At 41.9% G+C, this 23,541-nt stretch overlaps 1 protein-coding gene across 4 annotated transcripts in view; it reads right to left on the bottom strand.

The window, feature by feature from the left end:
- MGAT5 (alpha-1,6-mannosylglycoprotein 6-beta-N-acetylglucosaminyltransferase) overlaps nucleotides 1–23,541 on the bottom strand; it is a 209,587-nt gene that overhangs the window by 99,843 nt on the left and 86,203 nt on the right. For all 4 annotated transcript variants that reach the window (XM_053253618.1, XM_053253628.1, XM_053253608.1 and 1 more), the window contains one exon: nucleotides 17,258–17,654. In XM_053253618.1, the coding sequence (XP_053109593.1) occupies nucleotides 17,258–17,498 (241 nt within the window). In that variant the 5' untranslated portion in view covers nucleotides 17,499–17,654. The remainder of the gene's footprint in view (nucleotides 1–17,257; nucleotides 17,655–23,541) is intronic.

Here is a 23,541-nt window from a genome sequence, read left to right as displayed (position 1 = left end):
CTCAGAAGTTTTTCTGAAGGGATGTTATTCCCTTATTTTCTGAGGTGTGAATTCTCATTCTATGATAGCAAATGAGATTTTTTTCAATTAAACAACTCTCATGACTCCACTTTCACTTTTTCACACTCTCATTTACTAAGAATATGATGAATGGATCAATCTAGCATTCTGCACCTTATGAAGAAAAACCTCAGAAATTCACCAAATTCAGCCCTCTGCCCAATCACTCTGAAATTGGGGATGGGTGGTAGCCTCCACCCATTAGGCACTATCTACCAGCCCACCCCACTCTTTTGGGGCAGATCCACTTTCTGCCCCCAATCTGCCCCAAAGACACCAAAACTTCAAAAATTCCCAAAAAATCAGCCCTCTGCCCAATCCCCCTGAAATTGGGGTGGTAGCCTCCACCCATTAGGCACTACCACCCCACCCCACTCTTTGGGGGCAGATACACTTTCTGCCCCCAAACTGCCCCAAAGTCACTAAAACTTCAAAAATTCCCAAAAAATCAGCCCTTTGTCCAATCCCCCTGAAATTGGGTTGGTAGCCTCCACCCAGTGGGCACTACCACCCCACCCCACCCTTCTGCCCCAGGCCCCACTTTCTGCCCCAATCTGCCCCAAAGGCACAAAAACTTCAGAAATTCCCCAAAAATCAGCCCTTTGCCCAATCCCCTTGAAATTGGGGTGGTAGCCTCCACCCATTAGGCACTACCACCCTACCCCACTCTTTTTGCCCAGATCCCATGCTATGCCCCCGAACTGCCCCAAAGTCACTAAAACTTCAAAAATTCCCAAAAAATCGGTCATGAGCCGAATCACCCGAATTTTTCAGCCCCGAAATTTGGGTGATTCGGCTCGGCCCCAAAAAATATCGGGGGGCATCGGGGGTGATTTGGTTCGGCCCCGAATCACCTGAAATTGCTCATTTCGGGCACAGATCGATCTGTGCCCGAAATTTTTTGCACATCCCTACCTCTGAATACCAGTTGCAGGGGAGTAACAGGAGGAGAGAGAGTATGCCCTCATCTCTTGCCTGTGGCCTTCCCAGCAGCAGCTTGTGGTGGGCCACTGTGAAACATGACACCAGTCTAGATGGGCCAGGGGCCTTATCCAGCAGGGCTGTTATTATATCATTTAGCTTAAGAATATAAGGACACACACTTTTTGATGTTTAGGAGAAAGCGCTAAAACATTTTACTACTACAGTATTTTTTCAAACTGATTTCTAGATCTATCATCATTCTGAAAATACTATTTGAACTGGTAACTAGCATAAAATTAGGTATATGTGCATTATTGCAGGGGGGATGAAGTGGGGAATCTATTTTAATCTGAATTTAGAAACACATCCAAGCCCTGCATCAATCTCCAGACTTCAGCAGATACCACTTGGCTTACTTTGTACCTCTCTTCGGCAATCACAGAAACTAGGAATAGTTTTTTGAGGGGTGGAGAGGAACAAATTCAAAGAAGGTTAACCCAAGAAGTCCAATACCTTGCCAGATGCAGCATGGCTGCAGTATGCATATATAGAATCCAAGAATCATTGCATGTATGAGTTACCTGAATTCTAAAACAATGGAAGTGCAAAATGTGGGCAGGATGTTATTTGAAAACCCCCTTAGGAAACACACTTGGTTCTTTTGCTGTGCAGGTTAAGGCTTAGCTTTCAGAGCAACCTTCGACATCCATTCACCCGAGTGGACATTATTTTAACACTTCAAATTAAATCAGGAACAAGCTACATGGAGCGCTCTCTCTCTCTCTCTCTCTCACTCACACACACACACACACACACACTCCCACCCCCATTCTCCAGGATTGCTCATTTCAAGTGCCTTGCACAAACTCCGCTCAGTGCAGTATATCACACAATCACAATACAAGCCAGCATTGCCTGCAGGCTGTCACAGACAAGCCAGAGTTGCAGAACAAGGGCTACTTGTTACTTGAACCACAAAGCGATGCAACAGTCAGCTGCCTAGGGGATGGTGACCTCAACCTCTCAAGCAAAGGCATTCACAGAAGCATCAGAATCTTATCAGAAAAAGAGACAAAGGTGTAACAAAAGCAGCATGGCACCCCAGCATCTCTGGCATCTGTTCTAAAGAGGCGCTTTCATTTCAAATAGTGAAGGGGAAGAAGATACTAAGGCAGCAAATGAATGGCTCTAAGCTCTAACTTGTGTGCAGGCTTACTCTAGGGCATCACAACCCCCTTTTCTCTGGCAAGATTAGCTGACAAGCCAAAAAAGATTTTTTTCAAAGATAAGATGGTGATGGAAAGAGAACGATTGTTAGTGAAAACAATCCAAACAACTAATTGGCAGCTAGTTTTCCAGAGAGTCTAAAAAGAGGCAGCTTCTTTCTGGCAAAACAGAAAAGGCTAGAAAATAAAACCCAAGCGTACAGGGAACACACACAGTCACATTTAAAGGGGCACTTGCACACATTCAAGTAACTGAGGAAGTTACAGTGCTGCTTTCCAAAAGGAGAATTTCTAAATATAGGAACTATCTTTGCAATTTTTCTAATGTTCTCTATACACGTTGTGATCTTTTAAGAATTAAGAAGAAAAGCGCAACTGGAACATAAGATCTGAAATCAAAACAAGCAGGTTTTCAAACCATAAGGGAAACATATTTTTCAGTCTATGTTTGCATTTGAGAAAAATGGCTTTATCTGGTCTGCAGAAGAAAAACGTTTCTGACTGTTAAGCAGCAATTCACTGCTTGCTTTGTATTACTACTTCATATTCCAACTTTGTAGGAATGTCTGCTTTATATGTTCAACTTATAAAGTTCAGTTCTTATGTTTCAATCATGATCTACTATACAAAAAATCATATTTTAGTGCTTTAATAGCTCTTTATTTTGATGAAAGCTGTGGACTATCCCACCAAGAGATATCTGTTGAATACCATTAAGACAGAGATAAGACAGTGGCAATTCAAGTATTTGAGCAATGATATGAAAATATAAGAGGACTAACTTTGACCACCCAGTCAGACAAGCAGCAGCTCCCCAAGGTCCAGCAGAGGCATTTCCTAATCCTGATACCTGAGACAGTTTAACTGGAGGTGCTGGAAACCTAATGTTAGACCTTTAGCATGCCAAGAATATGCTTTGGAACACCCTCCCCGAAGAGCTTTGCCATGCTTCCTCCCTCAGTGTTTTTAAAAAATGATTAAATGCACATATTTTAAAGAGACTTTTTAATGTTTTATCTGCAGCTAAAGGTAGGTTTATAGTCCTCAGATTTTAGCTTTTTATTAATACTTTTTAATTATTTTAAATGTAATTTTGAATGTGGTTTTAACCTGGTCTTTTAACTTAATTGATCTTTCATTTTACAGTGAATCTACACACGTGGAAAAATGTGTTGGTACCCTTACAGCTCATTAAAAAAGTGTTTTATGCCTCCTGAAAAGCAATTAAATAAAAAGCAATTGTCCCATCTATACCTGCATGCCTTTGATATGTCATTGAGTAAAGCAAAGCAAGTGTGAAAAGAGATAAAGTATTGCTTATTCTACAAACATACAAACAAAGTGGCCTGAACACATTTGTTGATACCCCTAGAAAAGATCATGAATAATTGGATTAGAGTGATTTTTCAAATTAGCTGTTTTCTTTAGTTAGTATCACACATGTCTCTAATCGCGCAATCAGTCATTCAGACTATTTAAATGGAAAAAGTAGTCACTCTGCTGTTTGGTATCATCATGTGTCCCACAAGGAACATGGACTAGAGAAAGTAAAGGAGAGAGTTGTCTGAGGAGATCATAAAGAAAATTATAGACAAGCATGTTAAAGGCAAAGGCTATAAGACCATCTCCAAGCAGTTTGATGTTCCTGTGACAACAGTTGCAAATATGATTAAGAAGTTCAAGGTCCATGGGACTGTAGCCAACCGCCCTGGATGCGGCCGCAAGAGGAAAATTGACCCCAGAATGGGCAGAAGGATAGTGAGAATGGTAGACAAAAAGCCAAGGACAACTTCCAAAGAGATACAAACTGAAGTCCAAGGTCAAGGTCCAGGTCCATCAGTGTCTGATCTCACCATCCATCGCTTTTTGAGCGACAGTGGGCTCAATGGAAGAAGACCCAGGAGGACTCCACTGTTGAAAGAAAAACATTTAAAAGCCAGACAGGAATTCTTAAAATGCATATTGATAAGCCACAATGCTTCTGGGAGAATGTCCTTTGGACTGATGAGACAAAACTGGAGCTTTTTGGCAAGTCACATCAGCTGTATGTCCACAGATGGAAAAATGAAGCTTTCAAACAAAAGAACACCATACCTACTGTGAAACATGTAGGAGGCTCGGTTGTGGTTTGGGGCTACTTTGCTGCATCTGGCATGGGGTGCTTTAAGTCTGTGCAGGGAACAATGAAATCTCAAGACTATCAAGACATTCTTAAGTATCAGAAAGCTCTGTCTCAGTCACAGGTCATGGATCCTCCAACAGGATAATGACGCAAAACACACAGCTAAAAGCACCCAAGAATGGCTAAGAACAAAACATTGGCTCCGCTGTCTCTTCTATAGGGACTTACGAACTTGTTATATTTCCTCATTACTGACTGATTTCCCAGGTCATACAGATGCATTTTATGTCAACTATCTGCTCTCAGATAAGAAGGAGGAAGTAACATTTAAAGTTGCTAAGTTCTGTGAGGCAGCTAAGAAGGCTAGACAACAGATGGTAAACCAGATTATGCAAACGGGAAACTGCTGATTAGGATGAGTCCATGTTCCTGATTATATTATGTATATATTACTACTATATTATGTGTATTATTATGTATGTAAATTTTGGTCTATGACCGTAAATAAACATGATGATGATGAACAAAACATTGGACTATTCTGAAGTGGCCTTCTATGAGCCCTGATTTGAATCCTATCAAACATCTCTGGAAAGAACTGAAACATGGAATCTGGAGAAGGCACCCTTCAAATATGACACAGCTGGAGCAGTTTGCTCAGGAAGAGTGGGCCAAACTACCTATTGACAGGTGCAGAAGTCTCACTGAGAGCTACAGGAAACACTTGTTTGCAGTGATTCCCTCTAAAGGTTGTGCAACAAAATATTAGGTTAAGGGTCCCATCATTTTTGTCCATGCCATTTTCATTTGTGTTATTATTTGATATATTCTGTTCCATCAAAACTCTAAAGTAAAGTCTGATTTTTGTTAAATGCGGAATAAACGATGATGGGTGCCAACTCCTTTATCAGTTTCAAGTTATTTCAGAGACAACTGTGGGAACTTCTTTTTTTGTGAAGGGGTACCAACACATATGTCCACGTGTATATTTTATTCATGTTGTGAGCTGCCCCGAGCCATAGTGTACTGGAGGGGCGGGGTATAAATATTTTAAATAAATATACAACTGAGCTATTACAATTAAGATGCTCCAGTTACATAATCATATCTACAAGTATTACTGCTTATAATTCCATACACCATTATGTCAAGCAATGCCCAAGTTCTCCATTCTGCTATCATTTTCAAAATCTTTGACGTTATTTCCCTTATTTTATTATGCTTATATAAAAACAAACTTTGAAATTAATGCAAATTTAGTTAGTCCTGACCCACTTATCTCACCTATTTCAATGATGTTTAGTGATGCTAAACTAGCTTGGATGCTGCCCTAGATATTTGTTTAAGTCCAGTTAGTCCTTTACCACTCATAGGTAAAGAACAAGGCAACTGGAAAGAAGGCTAGGTGAGAGAGAGAAATAACACAGGTGAGCGGAGGTGGCTTACTCTGCAGCACACCCTGCCTGATCTCCGACCCTGCTGGTCACTGCCAGCTATTGCTTGCTCCTCCCCATTCAACAGCATCATAGTTCCTACATCTCCTTTCCACACTGCCATGATGCAATAGGAGGATTGGGGATTTAAAAAGAGAGAACTCACCGACTCTTCGCATTATTTGCTCATTCCCTCTTCCACCCAGTCCCACCCTGTGCCGTGATTGGGCGGGGGGGGGGGGGAGAATGGCTAACAGTGACTCAAGACTCTTATCACGTGGCTACTGCTTTCTTGTCCCAGCTGCCAGGAACACTATCAATGCTTCAAGCTATGCTGAAGTTGTCACTGATTCCAGAGGCGTGGTGGGGGAATCTTAAAACACACACACACACACACACACACACACTTCCTCTGACACGCCAATGTAGGTAAGGATAGCAAGTTGTGAGTGGCTAAGTTTTGTCCAGTTAAGGCTGCTTTAAGTTGATATTACTTTTCTAGGTCCGCTTTTGAAAGGTGAAGTGTTATTCTGTTACCATTCTTCTCCGTCTCTCTTCTCCATCAACATTTACCATGCTTCATAAAGTACTACACATCACACACGCCACAAGATACTATATAATGCATGTTGTTCCACAATTTATTACACAAATACACATGGCACTCCAGTCACTGAAACTGCAGACTGAAGCCAGACAGGCATGGGTGGGAGAGAAGCTTAACTCTTTCCCCTTTGTGTTCTCCCCCACCCCCATTGACTGAAAACGTTTCCCTTCCCTGAGCTATGCCCACCACCACCAAATGAGTCAGGGTTACAAAGCCTGTTTCTCCCACCGCCTGTCTTCTGCTCCAGTCTGCTGTTTCAGTGGCTCACCTCTGGGAAAGAATTTAAAGAAAAATCTGTGATTTCTATTTCAGTTGCTGACTTCTTTCATTTTGAAGGGTTTTGTACATGGAAGGGTTTTGTACAGGGCTCAGCTACACAAAAACCTTGTTTCACAGTTCAGGGGCTGCAGCTTCCACTTACAGGAGCATCAGGGTTCTACTAATCCACTGTCCTATCCTGCTCCTTTCATGTGATAGTAGAATGAGGGAAGTCAGGTGGGAATATCCGACTGCATATTTACACAGCAGTGGGTTTGATCTTTGCAGAAGAACCTTGATGAGGTGGGGTAGAATAATTACATCCACAGTGTCTCCTTCATTTTAATTGTGTGGATCCATGGCTTGAGATAAATCCACAGAAGGGCAGTAACCACACTGTTCCTGTTATGCAAGAACTGGTCACCAGACACTTAACACTAGTATAGTCATCTCCTTAGAAAAAGAACATATTACAATCTCTGTTCTTTCACTGCAGTTCAAGGTAATGTGATATTAATGAAGCAAGTTATACACCTCTGTTGTGTGAGTGGGGAGTTGCATTTGATCCTCAAAAAGAAGCCAGGCCAGGGTTGTTGGGTATTTACACAGTTATGAAAAGCATAAAGTTGTGCCGTCGGGTCAGTGTCGACTCCTGGTGACCACAGAGCCCTGTGGTTGTCTTTGGTAGAATACAGGAGGGCTTTACGATTACCCCCTCCTGTGAAATATGAGATGATGCCTTTCAACATCTTCTTCTATCACTGCTGCCCAATATAGGTGTTTCCCATAGTCTGGGAAACATTCCAGCAAGGATTCAAACCAGCAACCTCTTGCTCCCTAGGCAAGTTAGTTCTCCACTGTGCCATTAGGTGGCCAATGTAAAGCATAGACCTAACATATTGATTTATAGCAGGGGTCCCCAGATGTTGCTGGACTGCAACAAACCAAAAGCCATTGTGGGTGGGGAGGATAGCAGTTGTTGCCCAACCACTTCTGCGGACCTAAGGTTGGGAACTCCTGGTTCATAAAATGATTACCACAGGGAGAATTTTAGTCACAAAAGCTTGATAGAAACTCCAGTTGAATTATGAGCATGTCATTATGTTAATGAGCAAAACAACAATGTATAAATATTTATGGGAAAGGAGTCAGTCAAATTAACAGTACTTCTAAAACCTAACCACCACCACCCTTTTTGGGCAGCAACATAACCTAAGGAAACTGGCAGGATATTACATCATTGACATCTTTCTCTCTTTCCCTCCCTCCCTACCCTCCATCCTCCAAACCAATGGACAACGTACAATAGAATGTAGATTGTCATATCTTAAACTATATTTTTTAAAATTTATTTGGCACATTTCTATTTTGCCCATATACAGATCTATGGGCTGTTTACAATTTAACACACAACAATAATTAAAACTTTAATAGTTGTAATAATTAAAAGTTTAAATATTAAATTTTAATAATTTAAATATTGGCTTTTGTAAAACTTTTAATGTCCTAAATTATTTCTTTTTAAATAAAGTGTTTTTGTTTTGTTTTTTAAAAAGGTTGCTGTAGGCCTGGATGGCTTGCATTAAAGTAATTCTTGAGTTCCACAAAGTTATGTTAAAAGCCACACAGACCAGTGTTCCCTCTAAGAGGGATTCCCAGATGTTGTTGACTAAAACTCCTATAATCCACAAGCAAAAACCACTGCTGTTGAGGATTCTACGAGTTATAGTCAACTATGTCTGGGAATCCCTCTTAGAGGGAACACTGACACAGACCCTGTCTGCCCACATCTGATTGCTACTGCTTCTGCTACAAATATGTATATACTTTCAACAAAAGTTCCCAAAGTGGTTTACACAGAGAAATAAAAATAAATATTTGCTATTCGTCCTTGGCACTAGCCTCTGATGCAAAAGACACTTCTTCCAACTAGGGTGGGATGGGCTGGAGAGAGGCGCAAGACATACATTAGAAGAGGGGTACTGATGTACGGCAGACACCTCCTGGTGTTCTGTATCTGTACAGATCCCCCTCCCCTCCTTACCTAAATGCACTATCTGATGTGCCCCAGCCTTCAGACACCCAAGAGAATGAATTTAGGGAGAGAGGGGGTCTGTACAGTTATAAAACATCAGAAGTCTGCCTCAAGTCCCCATGCTGCTTAAAGCCTGGTCCAACACATGGCATCCTGAAGCTCATGCTGAGGATAAGGACACTACCACACACTGCCCATGAGGCCTAAAGTTCAGATCAATTAAATGAAGAATCTGAATCTACAGCTCCACTACCACAAGAACTGTCTGCAGCCCCTCATTCTTCTAAAGCACCCAGGCTGAGAAGACAGGAGGCCACACCAGACACTACTGATCTTTTACACAATTGCCAGTTTTCAGTCAAAGGACTGGAACTTGGGACACTCAGCAGGCCATTTTGGAGGCCTCTGGTTCCCACAGGTGCTGCGTTTGAGGATGCCTCAATGGCAGGATGCCTCTGAAAACCAGTTGCAGGGGAGTAAGAGCAAGAAAGAGGGCATGCCCTCAACTCCTGCCTGTAGGCTTTCAGCGGCATCCGGAAGACCACTGTGCGAAACAGGATGCTGGACTGGATGGGCTTTTGGCCTGATCCAGCAGGGCTGTTCTTATGTTCTTAAGACTTCAACCTGATCTTACCACCAGTAGTACAGTGAACCTGCTCTTCACTGTTGGAGAGCTTCTGCTCCAGATCAGCCATCTTAAAATCAAGTGTTGTCATCCTGGCCATAACCGGACTATGTTGAGATGCCGAGCCCACTATGTTTTGCTTGTTCAGAAAAACCCAACAGACAAGTCATATGTTCCAGAGATGTAGCCTTAAAAGGCCATACAGTAAGTACAGGATTACTGTAGCATGCTTAGGATTGCATAACTGATCTTTAAAGTGTGAACACTGATTTATGCTTTAAGCCATAGAACTGGTTCTGCTGATCGATGTGGTATATACCAATGTCATTATTTTGTTTGCCAACTCAATACATATCAACATTTTGTTTCTGTGAAAGTAAGTCCTTCTGCTGATCGACCTGCTTACAGATTTATTTTTCCAGTACGACATGAGATCGTTGGAAAATAGCACATTATTTCAGTGCTAATTATACTAAACTCTGGGTCAGTTTTATTCTAAACACAATGTCACACCAACTATGTTGGAGAGAAATGGAGCATTAACACAATGACTTAAACAAGATTAGGATCAATGGGACAACTATATGGGGGTGGGGAGTTTCAGAGAGCTCTTACTTGTGGTGTCTAAGAAAACTGGTTACAGACATTATAGCACTGAGGCATCCAAATGAAGCAAGGCCTTAAGTTTAAAACTTCTAGCAGGACCTATTTTTATCCGTGAGCAGCATCTGTTCACAGATTCTGGGCTGGCTTTTGGCCCGAGCCACTTAACGAATCAACTTCTTTTTCTTCCTGAAACACAGCAAGAACACTAGGCTCCTGCTTCTATCAACTTGATTTTCTGCACAGCAGAAAAATAAACAGTGAAACCTGATAGAGACCATTGCCTCCTCCAGACAGGATACCAAATGAGCGATGAAGGCAGAAAATCTCTCTCTTTCCCCATTGCTCAGAGAGAGCAAGGTCAAGTTTTTACCCTGTGAATAGTACTGTATATATAAACAAAAATAGCTGGTCAGTTGGTTGTTAATATTGATCTGTCAAATAGTGATCAAGAGATTTTGAAGCACTGGTTTTCTTCCTTTGAAATCTGTCTTAAAATCTGTCTTAAAATCAATTTACTGTCTTGAATATTGTGAGCAGACCCAAGAAAAAGCAACACCCATTTTTAGGTAATGGTTCGATAATGGTTCTACATTGTGATACCACCTTAAGTGGCACAGAGGGGAAATGCTTGACTAACAAGCAGAAGGTTGCTGGTTAGAATCCCCACTGGTACTATATTGGGCAGCAGCAATATAGGAAGATGCTGAAAGGCATCATCTTATACTGCATTGGAGGAGGCAGTGCTAAACCCCTCCTGTATTCTACCAAAGAAAGCCACAGGGTTCTGTGGGCGCCAGGAGTTGAAATCGACTTGACAGCACACTTTTCTTTTATCTACACATTGTGACCCATCAGGAACAAAAGCACCTTCCAGCAAGCCAGGAAGATTTCCGTACTTCCAAACAACAATCCCCGGGTGGACAGGCAACTTGTGAAGTGGGCAGCCTATCTCATGCAGAGCGGGGTGTGCCTAATTCTGCATAGGATCAAACTGCTAGTCACCTCCTACTGCACTGTTTGCAGCCCACACCTTGCACCTTGGGTTGTGAAGCAATCTGTGCCCTGCCTTAGCAGAGCAGCAGCAGCAGAGGTAGGACAGGGCAATGGGTGATGGTCTGGCAGTGCCGAGGTAGGTGGGAGCTTAATGCAAGAACAAGCAGGAGAAGTGAAACTTTAAAAATGGGGTGTTATGCAATAAAATGTGTCGGTGCTTCATCTTTCTGCTGCCTCATCTTGACTAGTGATGTCGTGATGGGGATTGAGCTCAACAAGGCAAATTCACCTTACTGTGCTGCCCAGAGAGAAAGCGGTGGAGGGAGCAAACAAGCAAGCAAGCAAGCAAGAAGAGGTGGTGGCTGTAGCTTCCTCTCACTCTAGGGTGGCAAGGCTGGGCCCCACCTGCTCCTTTCTGTCACATGGCTAAAGAGGAAGGATGTACAGTATTGCTTCCTAGAAAGAGCCATAAAGAAGCATCAGAAGCAGCTCCTGGAGCCACCATCTGCCCAGACCTCCTTGCCACTGAAGGTGGGCATAAAGAAAGCAGCCATTTCATGCAGAAGCAGCTGCTGCCACCGTCAACACGTGGTTTCTCACCCTCTTTTTCTCTCAAGGAGAATTGGGTGAGTGATGGTTGCAAGGAACAGCTGCCACTGAATTCCAAACACTCACCTGCCCTCCCCCTTTGACAAGTCAGCAAGAAAGATTTGGCCTAGCAAGGCCACCCCGAGTGACCGAGAAGATGCCATGCCTGCTTGCAAGAGCAACTGCTGCTAATGCCTTGGGGCCCTGGCAAGAACGATTCAGGCTCTCACTTGTGCCAGCCAGGAAATCCCACCCCAGAGCAGGTATGGGGTGAAGCAGGAATGGCTGCTCCCCACCCCAGGCCAGCACAACAGGATTTTTGGGCACCACTGCAAGACTCATCTGCCTCCTCTGCTACTGGGCACAGTGAGAGTCACTGCCTGCCTTCGCCACACCCAATGGGCTCCTGCTCCATGGAGAAGAGCAGTGGTGGTGCAGCAGAACGAGTGGTGTGTAGCGTCTGCCACTCACCTGGCCACCCTTAAGGCTGAGTAGCAGGAAGAGGAGACTGTGACTGGGATTGTTGGGAATTGGAGGACAAACAATTGTTGAGGAAGGTTAGCCACCGTCAGCCCCTGTCTCCTTTCGGGGCACTCACACCTAAGGTTTACCTACCCTCCTTGTCTTCCCCCTTCTTCATCATTGGCCTCCTCTTTAAATACTTCTCAGCAATCACAGCAAAGCTTGAGAGCAACTTTGGAGCAATCCTGTTTCCTCCCCTCCACCCTGGATTCTACTGGTGGCCCTGGCACAAAAGCCAGCCTGACTTTCCCCTCTGCAACCAGACCTCTCTAGACATGTGGCCAAGGCCGCTACAAGTCACCTTCCAGCCACGATGCATTAACCCCCTTGCTTGCACAAGTACAGACATACACCATTATATTTTGTATTAAACACTAAGTCATTTTTCATTTATTTCAGAGAAGTAGCCATGAGAGAACACAGAAAAATAAAAGGCTTGTGGCAACTTAAAGATTAAGCAGATTTATTGTAGCATAAGCTTTAACTGACTAGAACTTCAGTCCACAAAAGCCTATGCCACAAGTCTCTCTTTAAGGGGCCATGACACCCTTCATCTCTTGTCTCTTTTATAATCTTGGCTTTTATGGCAGCCAGCTGACCATTTAGTGATGTATTGGCCAGCTAAGAAAGGCACATGGCACTGTACTCACACCACTGAGAGCAGTAAAAATGAATAGTCCAAGGACAGCTTCTCTGAGCTAAGCTTGCAACCCAACCCCCCCAGCCCAAACACAGTTCTCCAGACACCACTAGTGACAGACTTTCTCCCGAAAGCCATTTCTTCCCTTATACTAAGAGGTTTCCTGTAGAATGTGTGGCACTGGTATATGTTAAATTTGCATTATGACTAATCATGGTCGAATACTTCAAATATTCCATGAAGCTAAGATTGCCACTGTGTAGGTGGCAGCTTACCCTTTAGCACTTGGTTTAGTTCTTAATTAAGATGACGTCAGCTTTATTTTGAATATTCATATGCACTTTTCAACACAAAGTTGAGAGAAAAGTTGCATTTAAAAAAGATTTTCTGCCCCAAATGGGCTTAGAAGATTAAAAAGAGGGAGAAGGTGATGATGCTGGGTGAATGCAGAAGCTTAGCAAAGCTTTTACTACTGGTTAGCTACCATAGCTACAGTATTTCTGGAAAGGAACTGTCATCAGTGCTTAGGACTATCTCAGTGAAAAACTAACAGAAGCAGATGTTGATCATGCTTGAAGAACTGGCCAGTTGCCTATTTACCACAGCTGCCCCTCACCCAGTAGTGGTTTGCTTTTTTCCTGCTTTCATTTTGGAGGCTGATGTTCTAGGATAAAACCCAAAGAAAGAATTGTTTGGTGAATCATTCACAAGCAGCATAATTAACACTGTTACGAAGTACTTGATTTTTTAAAAAGAACAAAAACAAAAAACACTGAATGTCACTGTTTCACAACAGTTAACTTGTTTCTAATTAGGATGAGTATAAAGTCTCTGGTTGAAATATTTTTGTTATTCAAACTGAACAACAGAAATTCATTTTAGCCAATCCAACAACCTGCAGGCCTGGTGAAGTTTTTGTCTCAGCCTTAGAAGCTTCCCAGCAAAACAAGCTTGTCAGGACTCTGGAAAGCAAGGCTATAAAGCAGGGGCAGGCAACCTCCAGCTGCTGTTGAACCAGCTCCTATTAGCAGGATAATAACTAATAGGATAATTAGTAGGATAACAACTAGTAGGCTGGGGGTGATGGAAGTTGTAATACAACAGCTGAGGAGTGAAGGTTGTCTACCCCTGCCATAAAAGGCACTGCCACAGAAAAGACCTCACTTATTTTGGCTACCATTATAGTCTAGCCCAAGGCTGCTCAACTTCAGCCCTTCTACAGAAGTTGGCCTACAACTCCCATAATTCCTGGCTATTAGCCACTGCGGCTGTGGATTACGGGAGTTGTAGTCCAAAAACAGCTGGGGGGTTCTAAGTTGAGAAGGCCTGGTCTAACCTCTGATAGCTTGGTTATCTGGAAGAAGGCTTACTTAAGCATCTTGGCATATGGGATGGTGCAGAAGACAGAATATCTTGAACTATCTGTAGATTCAAAAGGAGAACGTCTTGAATTTGTCCAGAAAATTCAGGGGGAAACTTTGTCATGAGGCTAACTGGCCAATAGTCAGGCAGCCATGCTCTGGACCAGCTGAAACTCCTCAAGTGTCTGTAGGCTGCCTTTTAGTAACATATATCTGACATAGTAGCCCTGTTCAGACATTATGCTGAACATGCATACACATGTATATGCAGTCATTTAAAAAGTGAATGTGGGTAAAGCACCCCTCAAGTTTACTAAGGCATGTGCACTGAATATGTCTGAGTAACTGTGTGTTCTGATCTATATGTGGTGAATGCATACACTGCACACAGACTGTACCTGCACTGAACATTACTTCTGAGCAGAGCTACTGAAAAAAACATTTATCCCTATCCTTTGAAGTGCCATTTGGCTACTGGATTGCCAAATCATAGGGAAAAAAGATAATTTTAACTGAAAAACTGGAACATTTTAAGAAGAAGACTCTCCCTGACAGGAATGAAATCTTAATATTTGGTTTTCAGCCAGTGGAAAGGCTGAGCTCACTGTGGTCACTGCCAGCTATTAATGTGCCTCCTCTTAACTCTCAAATTCTGACTGTAAAAATAGAAAAATGAACACACCACATCTCAACCACAGAGTGGGAGGTATTCCTCGGCTGCTAAATAAAGCCATCTAAACTGGAACTTCAAGGAACGGGAGAGTTCCTTCTTGCATATACTATGGTTATGGAACCCCAAGTGGAACACTTCAAACTTTATGATGCCAGGGGGGAGGAGGAACACATTTCCCACTTAGCAATTAGGTTTTAGTTGCAGCAAGCAATACTCCTTTCCACACACAGTGGAAGGCTGTAGGGCTAGCCTCGCTCTGAGGTGACAGCATACTTTAAAATTGTTGAAGACCTCAATAAACAGCCTCTGTCAGCACAGATTCTATTGTAGAGTACTATGGTGGTTATGATCCTAGGATGACCTCCTTAGACCAGGGTTTCTTAACCTCGGGCCCCCAGATGTTGTTGGACTACAATTCCCATCACCCCCAGACATGGCCTTTGTGGCTGAGGATGATGGGAGTTGTAGTCCAACATCAGCTGGGGGCCCAAGGTTAAGAAAGCCTGCCTTAGACAGTTTGAACTAGTCATAAATCAAATGTATCAGTTTGTTCCTGCATGGACTGAAGGTGTTAGTATGCAGATTCATCTTGCTTGTCATTCACAAAAGCAATACAATTGCTACGGGTGTCTGTCCCAATGCAATAAATTGTAGCTGAGCATGTTGGTAGTACAAAAGCAGCAGGAAAGCCTCAGGTTGGTCACCCCTGTCTTATACAATCATCATGGTATTGCATCTCATCAGGCCAGGAGGGAAATGAAAATGGAAGTCCTGATTTGACTTGCCAGACACACACACGAATATAGATGACTCAATCTTCATAACCTGCCTGCAGCAAAACACCACCCTCAAGACATTAGGAGACCAGAAAAGTCCATCCTGAAGCCTGCACTGAACCTTAGTAGTCACTTTAAAATTCAAAACAAACTCAATAGTTTTGCAGTGTTCCAAGAAATTGTTCTTATTCAAGAGAGGCTCCTGTTCTAAGTGAGTGAGGTAGGCAGAGGCAATTGTACATGCTCAATGGACAAAGCTCCAAATGTGCATTGCGTAGAAAAAAAATTCACAATGAGATATTTACAGAGAGACTGGCAAGCAGTGCGACAAGCCAAGTTTCGGAGGAAAAGGAGGGGCCGTAGCTCAGCAGCAGATTTGCATACAGAAGGTTCCACGTCCAATCCCTGACACCTCCAGCTAGGGTGGGGTGGGGGACACACACTCCTATCTTGAAACCCTGGAGAACTGCTGGAAGTCACTGTAGACAATACTGAGCAAGGCAGACCAGTGGTTTAATTCAGGATAGGACAGCTTCATTTCCAAACATATAGAAGTTTGATTTAGTCCAAAATATAAGTTATATTGAGGAATTTCAGTTATAATCCAGGCAGTTGTTTACCAGATGTAATTACCGCTGAAGTCTATGTCTAAATCACCAGAGCAAATGGTGAAATTCCACAAGCCAAATTATTTCCATATTTATTCTCAAGACTGCCAAAGAGATTCCAATGCAACCATGCCAGGATGTGCATAACACTGGTTTGCCCAGTTCCGTTTGAATCCAAACTGGATTCAAACCGGACTGGGCATGTTCGTTTTATCCCCTCAAATGGGGCACCCAGCTTAGCTCAAATTCAAGCCAATGCGGGGGGCGTTAAACTAGTGTAAAATAATCAAATACCTACTGCATGCTAGGAGGTCTCTGGTGGCTCCCCATCCCCTGAGTTTCCTGGGGCCATTTTGGCCCTCTACATGCATGTTGGGTGACTATTTTTTGGGCCTCTGCACATACACAGAGGGCCAAAATGGCCCTGGGAGACTCGGGGGAGACACTAGAAACACACACACCCCTGCAGCCACTACAGCATGCCCCGAGGCCACTGCAGGCAGTAAGTAATTCATTATTTTACACTATTTTCATGCCGCCCACAACACCCTTGAACCAGGCCAAAACTGGCCGGAAAGGTTTGGCTCAACCTCAGACCAAATACGAATATCTACTCTTTAAAAAAAAAATCATCAGTGGAAGTGTTTGAACTCTAAGAAAGCAATATCAGTTCAAAGTAGAAGTTCCAAATAGTTCTTCATTTCTCTAGTCCACCATGATTACCTTTCCTTCAGTTTTTTTGATAGGTAAGCTCTAAAATCCCTCACATTCTTACATTCTGTATTGATCCTTGCAAAAACAAGGGACATTAAGCGCTGCAGCACTACAAAAAATACAATTGCCACATACAAGTACTGTAGATGTTTTCACCCGATCACAGGCACATCCCTAGCCATGAACATATGTGGTTAATGAATGAGGGCTATAAAGCCACCTCCAGTCTCAAAGGCAGGATGCCTCTTGAGTACCAGTTGCAGGAAAGTAACAGCAGGAGAGAGGGCTTGCCCTCAACTCCTGCCTGTAGGCTTCCAGTGGCATCTGGTGGGCCACTGTGTGAAACTAGATGGGCCTTGGGCCTGATCCAGCTGAGCTGTTCTTATATTCTTAATGGCCAGCTGGTTCGCAATTCAGTTACCTCCAAGTAAACCTGGTTAGGTCAGCCCTTGGGCAGCTTCTAACAACTACAGGAAACATACTCACCATATGCAGTCATGGTCCCAACGTATGGTCCATCCACCACATTCCTGTTCTCTTCTGCCAGTGCTTTTATGTATCTTTTGCTGAGGTCCAATATTTGTTCACGAAGCACTGAACTGCTTTCGTGCTGTGTCTTCTGTTGAATAGTAAAATGCAGGAGCATCATTCCCCAAATGAATCCAAAAGTCACTAGAAAGAAGCCAAGTTTCTGAGAGGACAACTTCCATGGAGTAAAGAGTGCCATGGCTGCTCAACCAGCTCTGGAGTCACTTGGAAACTGTCTTACAGCCCAAAGCCAAGGGCTAAATTCATAGTCCAGGAAAGCAACAATCACAAGTCAGGAGCCATTTACTCTGGTTCCTTAGTCAGCATATTGTCTCCGTTCAGCTCCATCCTGCTGCTGCAAGGAAATAAAGGAAACATATGATAGTTTAAATGTACCAAAGCACTTCTCCAAGTATGTTTTTGTGTTTACGTTATTACACACACACACACAAACACACACACACACAGAGGTTAGGAACCATATGCTATCTAACTAAAAGTGTAATTGTTATGAATCAATATTTTAGGACATCATTCACAGTACAAAATGTCCAGAAAACATTTGGAAAGGCAACAAGAAATGCATCTTAACAGGTGTATCTACCTTTCAAGAAACTTGGAGCAAAATTTAATACTACACACAGTTTACAACTTGAATTGTGTAAAGAAAATCATTTCACATAGCAAGAAGGGGCTGAGGAATTTTGTCTTTTGAAAACCCTGGATGTGCCAATGCAGTGACTGCTTTGCTCCTTATAACCTTATAACATAAACCAGCCAGCATGTTGCCACTTTAGCAATAGCATACGGCTAGACCACTTTCCTGACCTTCTGAGCATGAAAGGCAACACTCCCATGGACAGAACTAAGAAAATTATTCCCATTATTCAGAAGGCTACAAGAATTACTGATTATTTCTGTGTGGCCTCTATCCCATTTGAATTGTATAAACTAACCATATTGTCATGGGCCACTTCTGCTGGCAACACATTTTATAATGCAATACTTCGTCTTTCCTCTCCTCTGCCCATTATTCCTAAGTTTGCACACTCTTGAAATAACCAAGCATGTGTCACTTCTGCCCTGCCTGGAATTCTCCCTGAAGACAGATTGGGAGTCACAAATTTATGCTTAGTTCACTAGCCAGCCATTATCTGTGGTCACCAACAACCTCCCCTCTCCCCTTTGATCCTTTTCTAGCACAAATAAAAGGCAGAGGGCTTAAGAGAAAAGAGGGCTTTCTGTCATTTTTTTCCTGGGAAATGGAGATGGTAAGAAACAGTGGGAGCCCTGTCCTACTACTCAGAAAGGATTCCTGCTGTTTCATACCTTCTTTAAAATAGCAGTGGAAATGAGACCTCTGGTGTCCTGCTCACCAGAGGCCTGGGGACACTCACCACTGTTGAGCTGGCAAGTGGATCTGTAGATGCCTGGAAATAAGCCTGAACCTGTACCAGCTTTATCCCTCCTTGCAAGGAAGGATAAAATGCCTGAGCTGGGAAATATTCAGTATAAGATTTTCTCTGACTTCAGAAAACTAAACCCAGAGTCAGGAGAGATCTTACATTCATAACGCAACTAATTACCATAGTGGCCCATAACTACATTGTTCCTACACTTGGACTGTATCAAGTTTGAGAGTGCCCAATAGGGAAAAATGTCTGCATATCAGGGAGGAGCTATGCTACATTAACAGAAGAGGGTTTGAGGGTGAAGGGATGATATTGAAGGATAGGAGGCATAGCTATCTGTCATGTAGTTTTGACTTACAGGAAAGTTTCTTTCTGGTACAAATCTGCTTTACATAGCAACATACTTCAAGTCATTTTTTTTTTTAATTTGCACAGCCCAAGCAGTACTAAAGTCAAGCAGTGCACATTTAATACAAAAAAGTCTGAAATGTAGCCATACAGCAAGGAGTTATCCTATCCTGTGGGTACTAATGAAATTGAAAAAATATTATCTTATTCCTGGAGTATGAATCTGATGAAATTGATTAGTTAGTAATCAGTGTGGGAGTGAAAACATATTCTGCTTATTTCATGAAAAAATATTGATTAAAAAAATCAAATTCTTAGTTATGCTTGATATATCAGAAATTGACAAGTTCTTGTGAGCTCTATGAAGTTCTTTGAAGCAAAATAGTTGGCTCTGGTGTGGGATTTGCAATTCTAACAATGCAATGCATTCTTACCCAACTGCTACCTATTATCTAACATTAGGGTCAGAAAGAAAGTAAACTAACCATGAATATACAATTATATTTTTTCCTTAGATTAAATTTCTGTATTAATGGACTTTTGCCTGTCTCTGGCAGTTAGTGAGATTTGTGGAAAATAGGTTTTAATACTGACATAAAATTCACTAGGTTGTTACCCCAAAATGGGTTATTTTTGAAGGATCTAATATACAACTCAAATATTTGATGTTTGACATTTGACTTAGATTCGCTGAGGTTCCCTCCACAGATTTCTAGAGTTTGGAATGAGACCAAGAATTTGATACACACAATTAAACCCCTGCTACCTTGGCAAAGAGGCACCTTTTAATAGGTTATTCTCTTTATTTAGCAGGGAGAGAGTAACTGGCCCTATTAACCCACAGCACAGAACCTCCAGTGACCGTTGCTGGTGTCTATCTTATGTTTCTTTTAGATAGTGAGCCCTTTGGGGACAGGGATCCATCTTATTTATTTATTATTTCTCTGTGTAAACCACCCTGAGTCATTTTTGGAAGAGCGGTATAGAAATAGAATTAATAATAATAATAATAATAATAATAATAATAATAATAATAGGCAGCTCAGGTGGAAGAGGAATGCTGCAAGTCCATCAAACAGTAGAGACTGCACCCAGTAGAACTGCACCCAGGGCACCAATGACCACTGGGATTATTTTGGTCTTTTTCTGCCACAGCCTTTCCATTTCAATTTGTAGATCTTTGTATTTTGTGATTTTTTTCTATTTCTTTTTCTTCTATAGCAGAATAGAAGAAAAAGAAATAGAAAAAATCACAAAATACAAAGATCTACAAATTAAAATGGAAAGGCTGTGGCAGAAAAAGACCCAAATAATCTCAGTGGTCATTGGCGCCCTGGGTGCAGTTCTAAAAAACCTTGAAGAGCACCTCAACACCATAGGAGCCACAGAAATCACCATCAGCCAATTACAAAAAGCAGCTTTACTGGGAACAGCCTATATTCTGTGACGATATCTATAACAACAGCAACAACATTGACAATAAAATTCTGCCATCCCAGGTCCTTGGGAAGGACTTGATGTCTGGATAAAACAAACCAGTCAATAACACCTGTCTGACTGTGTAAAATAATAAATGGAAGGGAGTAAGTGATGTTTAAGTTCAATTTAAAGTTTTTAAGTAGCCATGATTGATTTCATAATATTGGCAATATTATGAGATCCATAATGTAGTGGTTGGCCTAGGACTGGGAAGAACCAAGTTCAAATCCCCATTCAACCATGAAACTCACTGGGTGACTCTGGGCCAGTCATGTATCTCTCAGTTTAGCCTACCTCACAGGGTTGTTGTGCAGATAAAAATAAGCATGTACACTGCTCTGAGCTCCTCGGAGGCAGAGTTGAAAATAAATAAATAAATAAACAAACAAACAAATAAATAAATAAATAAATAAATCTGTATGATGATATGAGTTGAATCTGATGTGACATTCATGCACCAAATCTAAAAGGGTTTACAAAGTTTAAAAACAAAACAAAATAGGAACAAGCCTCTCCATACTGGTTTGCCCTGATAAATTCCTCCAGTTTTCTTGCAAAAATCAGGCCAGACTTAGATTTTACTAGTTTAATTTACTTTCACACATACACAGATAAGTGACATATAGATTTATTTTCATTGGATTGCTCTTTATTCCAATAAAATAAGAACAGAGAACTAAGTTTCAAGTGAGTGAAGTAAGTCGTAAAGTCTATTTAGAAGCGGTGAAAATAGCAGAGTAGAAGAATTTGTTTCTTCACTCGTGTCTCCACATTGACCAGTTTCACAAATGCCTGTAGGGTCTCCTCAGCCCATCTCCCCTTCCTTCTGAAATTGTCTTGGTTGACCACGGAATGTACTTCATTGGTAAACCTAACAGCTTCAGAACTTCTTTTCTTGAGCATGTTGCCTAAGCCAGCTCTTTAAAATCTAATTGTTATTTGATGGTCAACATTTTAAAATTGGGAATTATGTTTAGTATACGGACTTTTTAACTGTATATTTGTATGCAATATCACCCATAACATTTATGATTAGCCAGCCTACAAGCCCAATAAGGAAATTTAATTTGAAATTGTTTTATGTGCAACATGAATGTTTTCCCCATCTACACACCAAAACTCCATTTTCCTTCATTAATCCCCAGCTTTAGAGCAACCACCCTTCTTTCTGGATTGCCTTTCATCACCATCTTACATGCTTGACACTTGCTGCTGGTGCATAGTAACTGAAAACAGCTCAACATAAATGGCTGACCGAAATCTGTAACAGTTCAATGAAAATTGAGACAGAGTAGAAAGAAAGATATGTTCAATGTTAGACCATGCAAGACAGGCGACAGGAATAATCTTTCACTGCAAGCTGTGCATGGGTTCTAACTGCCAAACTAGAGATGGCCTGATATAATCATTTAGCTGTATCTGGCCAGTTCTTTTGTTGAACTCCATTTTTCAAAGCCCATCTACCCATTTTGAATTTTCTTAAGTGAATAAAACAGAAGCCATGGTCAGTATAACGGCTTTCATATTCTTTGCATTCATTCAGATGGTAATCCTCATTTTGTGGTATTTGCCACCATGCATAGCTCTAACAATAGCATCTAATGATGATTAAAAATATTCTATGCACAGAGATGAAGAAAAGCAGATGGACTGAAGGAGGCTGAAATCTAAATGCTAGATTCTGTCCTCTGTACATGCATATGTCCTCCTTTTCACCCCTACAAGATGACATGTATGAGAACTGACAAGAGGAGATGCAAGATAATGTGACATGGAATCACTTTTAATCTTGAAAAGGCAACGTAATTTCGCTTTCAGAAAAAGCCATCTCATTTGATGCTTGGAGTGCTGTTTAGCAGGCCTGTGGCAACCCATCCGTGGTTCAGATATGCGAGTCCTTGATTGCACTATGCGTTCTGAAATCTTTCCAAGTTTCTGTCAAGCATGCCACCTTGTGCAGCTAGTCCTACAGAAATCAGCAGACATTTTTCTCATTGTGCTAGCAACCTATTTTTGCTTGTCCTTGAATCACAAGTTTAAAGTCTTTAAAATAAAAAGCTATTGTTCCTCCAAAGTGTCCTTGGTGGACTTTAATAAGAGGCATTATTACAAAGTCATTTCTAATACCTAAAGTCATGGCCCAACACAATCCTTCAGGACTTAGGGCCAGCTTCATCATTTGCAATATACCTGGAATATGCAGCAATGGCCCTTGACTAAGCACCCAAGCAGCAAGTGACCTACCGCATGTGCTCCCCCCACTTCACTTTTAGACTGTAGGATGTTGGCATCTAAATGGTAACTCAGTGGGGATCATGGTCTCCAATTTGATCGCATGAGTAGGGTTTCTGTGTCATATTTCAGAGCTTCAAAAGCAAATCTACTCCAATTAGCAAAAGCTTGTATGATATAATGTAATGACTGAGAGAGTCAGATAGATACAAATCAGGAACTCTCATCTCTGCCATGAACACACTAAGCCATTTCCTCTAAGCCTTAGCTGCAATGTGAAGATGATATGACTTACTTATCCATACAACAACTGTGTAAGGGAACAAGATAATACACAAAAAACTCTCTGCACAAAGGTTTATCATCCTAGGGAGTCCAGCTGTGATCCCTAGTTCCCTAGGGGTACTATGACACACACTGTAAGCAGTGTTCTCTCTAACAGGGATTTGCAGATGTTGTTGACTACAACTGCCATTATCCCCAAGCAAAAGCCATTGCAACTGAGGATTCTAGGAGTGGTCATCAACATCTGGGAATCCCTGTTAGGGTAGAGTTGTCATGCCCCCTGAAATTCCAGGTTTCACCCAGATTTTAAGCATCTCACTCAGATTGCTTAGCCCACCCAGATTCACCCTAGAAGCAGAGTTATGGAGCAAAATGTGCAGTCACTATTCTGCTCAAAAATTATTTGCAAGCCAATTTACATAATATGCAAATTAGGCACCCGGATTTGGAAAGCCAGAATATGGCAACCCTATGTTAGAGGGAACA

The sequence above is a fragment of the Hemicordylus capensis genome, chromosome 1, assembly GCF_027244095.1.
Source record: "Hemicordylus capensis ecotype Gifberg chromosome 1, rHemCap1.1.pri, whole genome shotgun sequence".
Classification (NCBI taxonomy): Eukaryota; Metazoa; Chordata; class Lepidosauria; order Squamata; family Cordylidae; genus Hemicordylus; species Hemicordylus capensis.
This window is presented reverse-complemented; position numbering and strand designations above follow the sequence as displayed.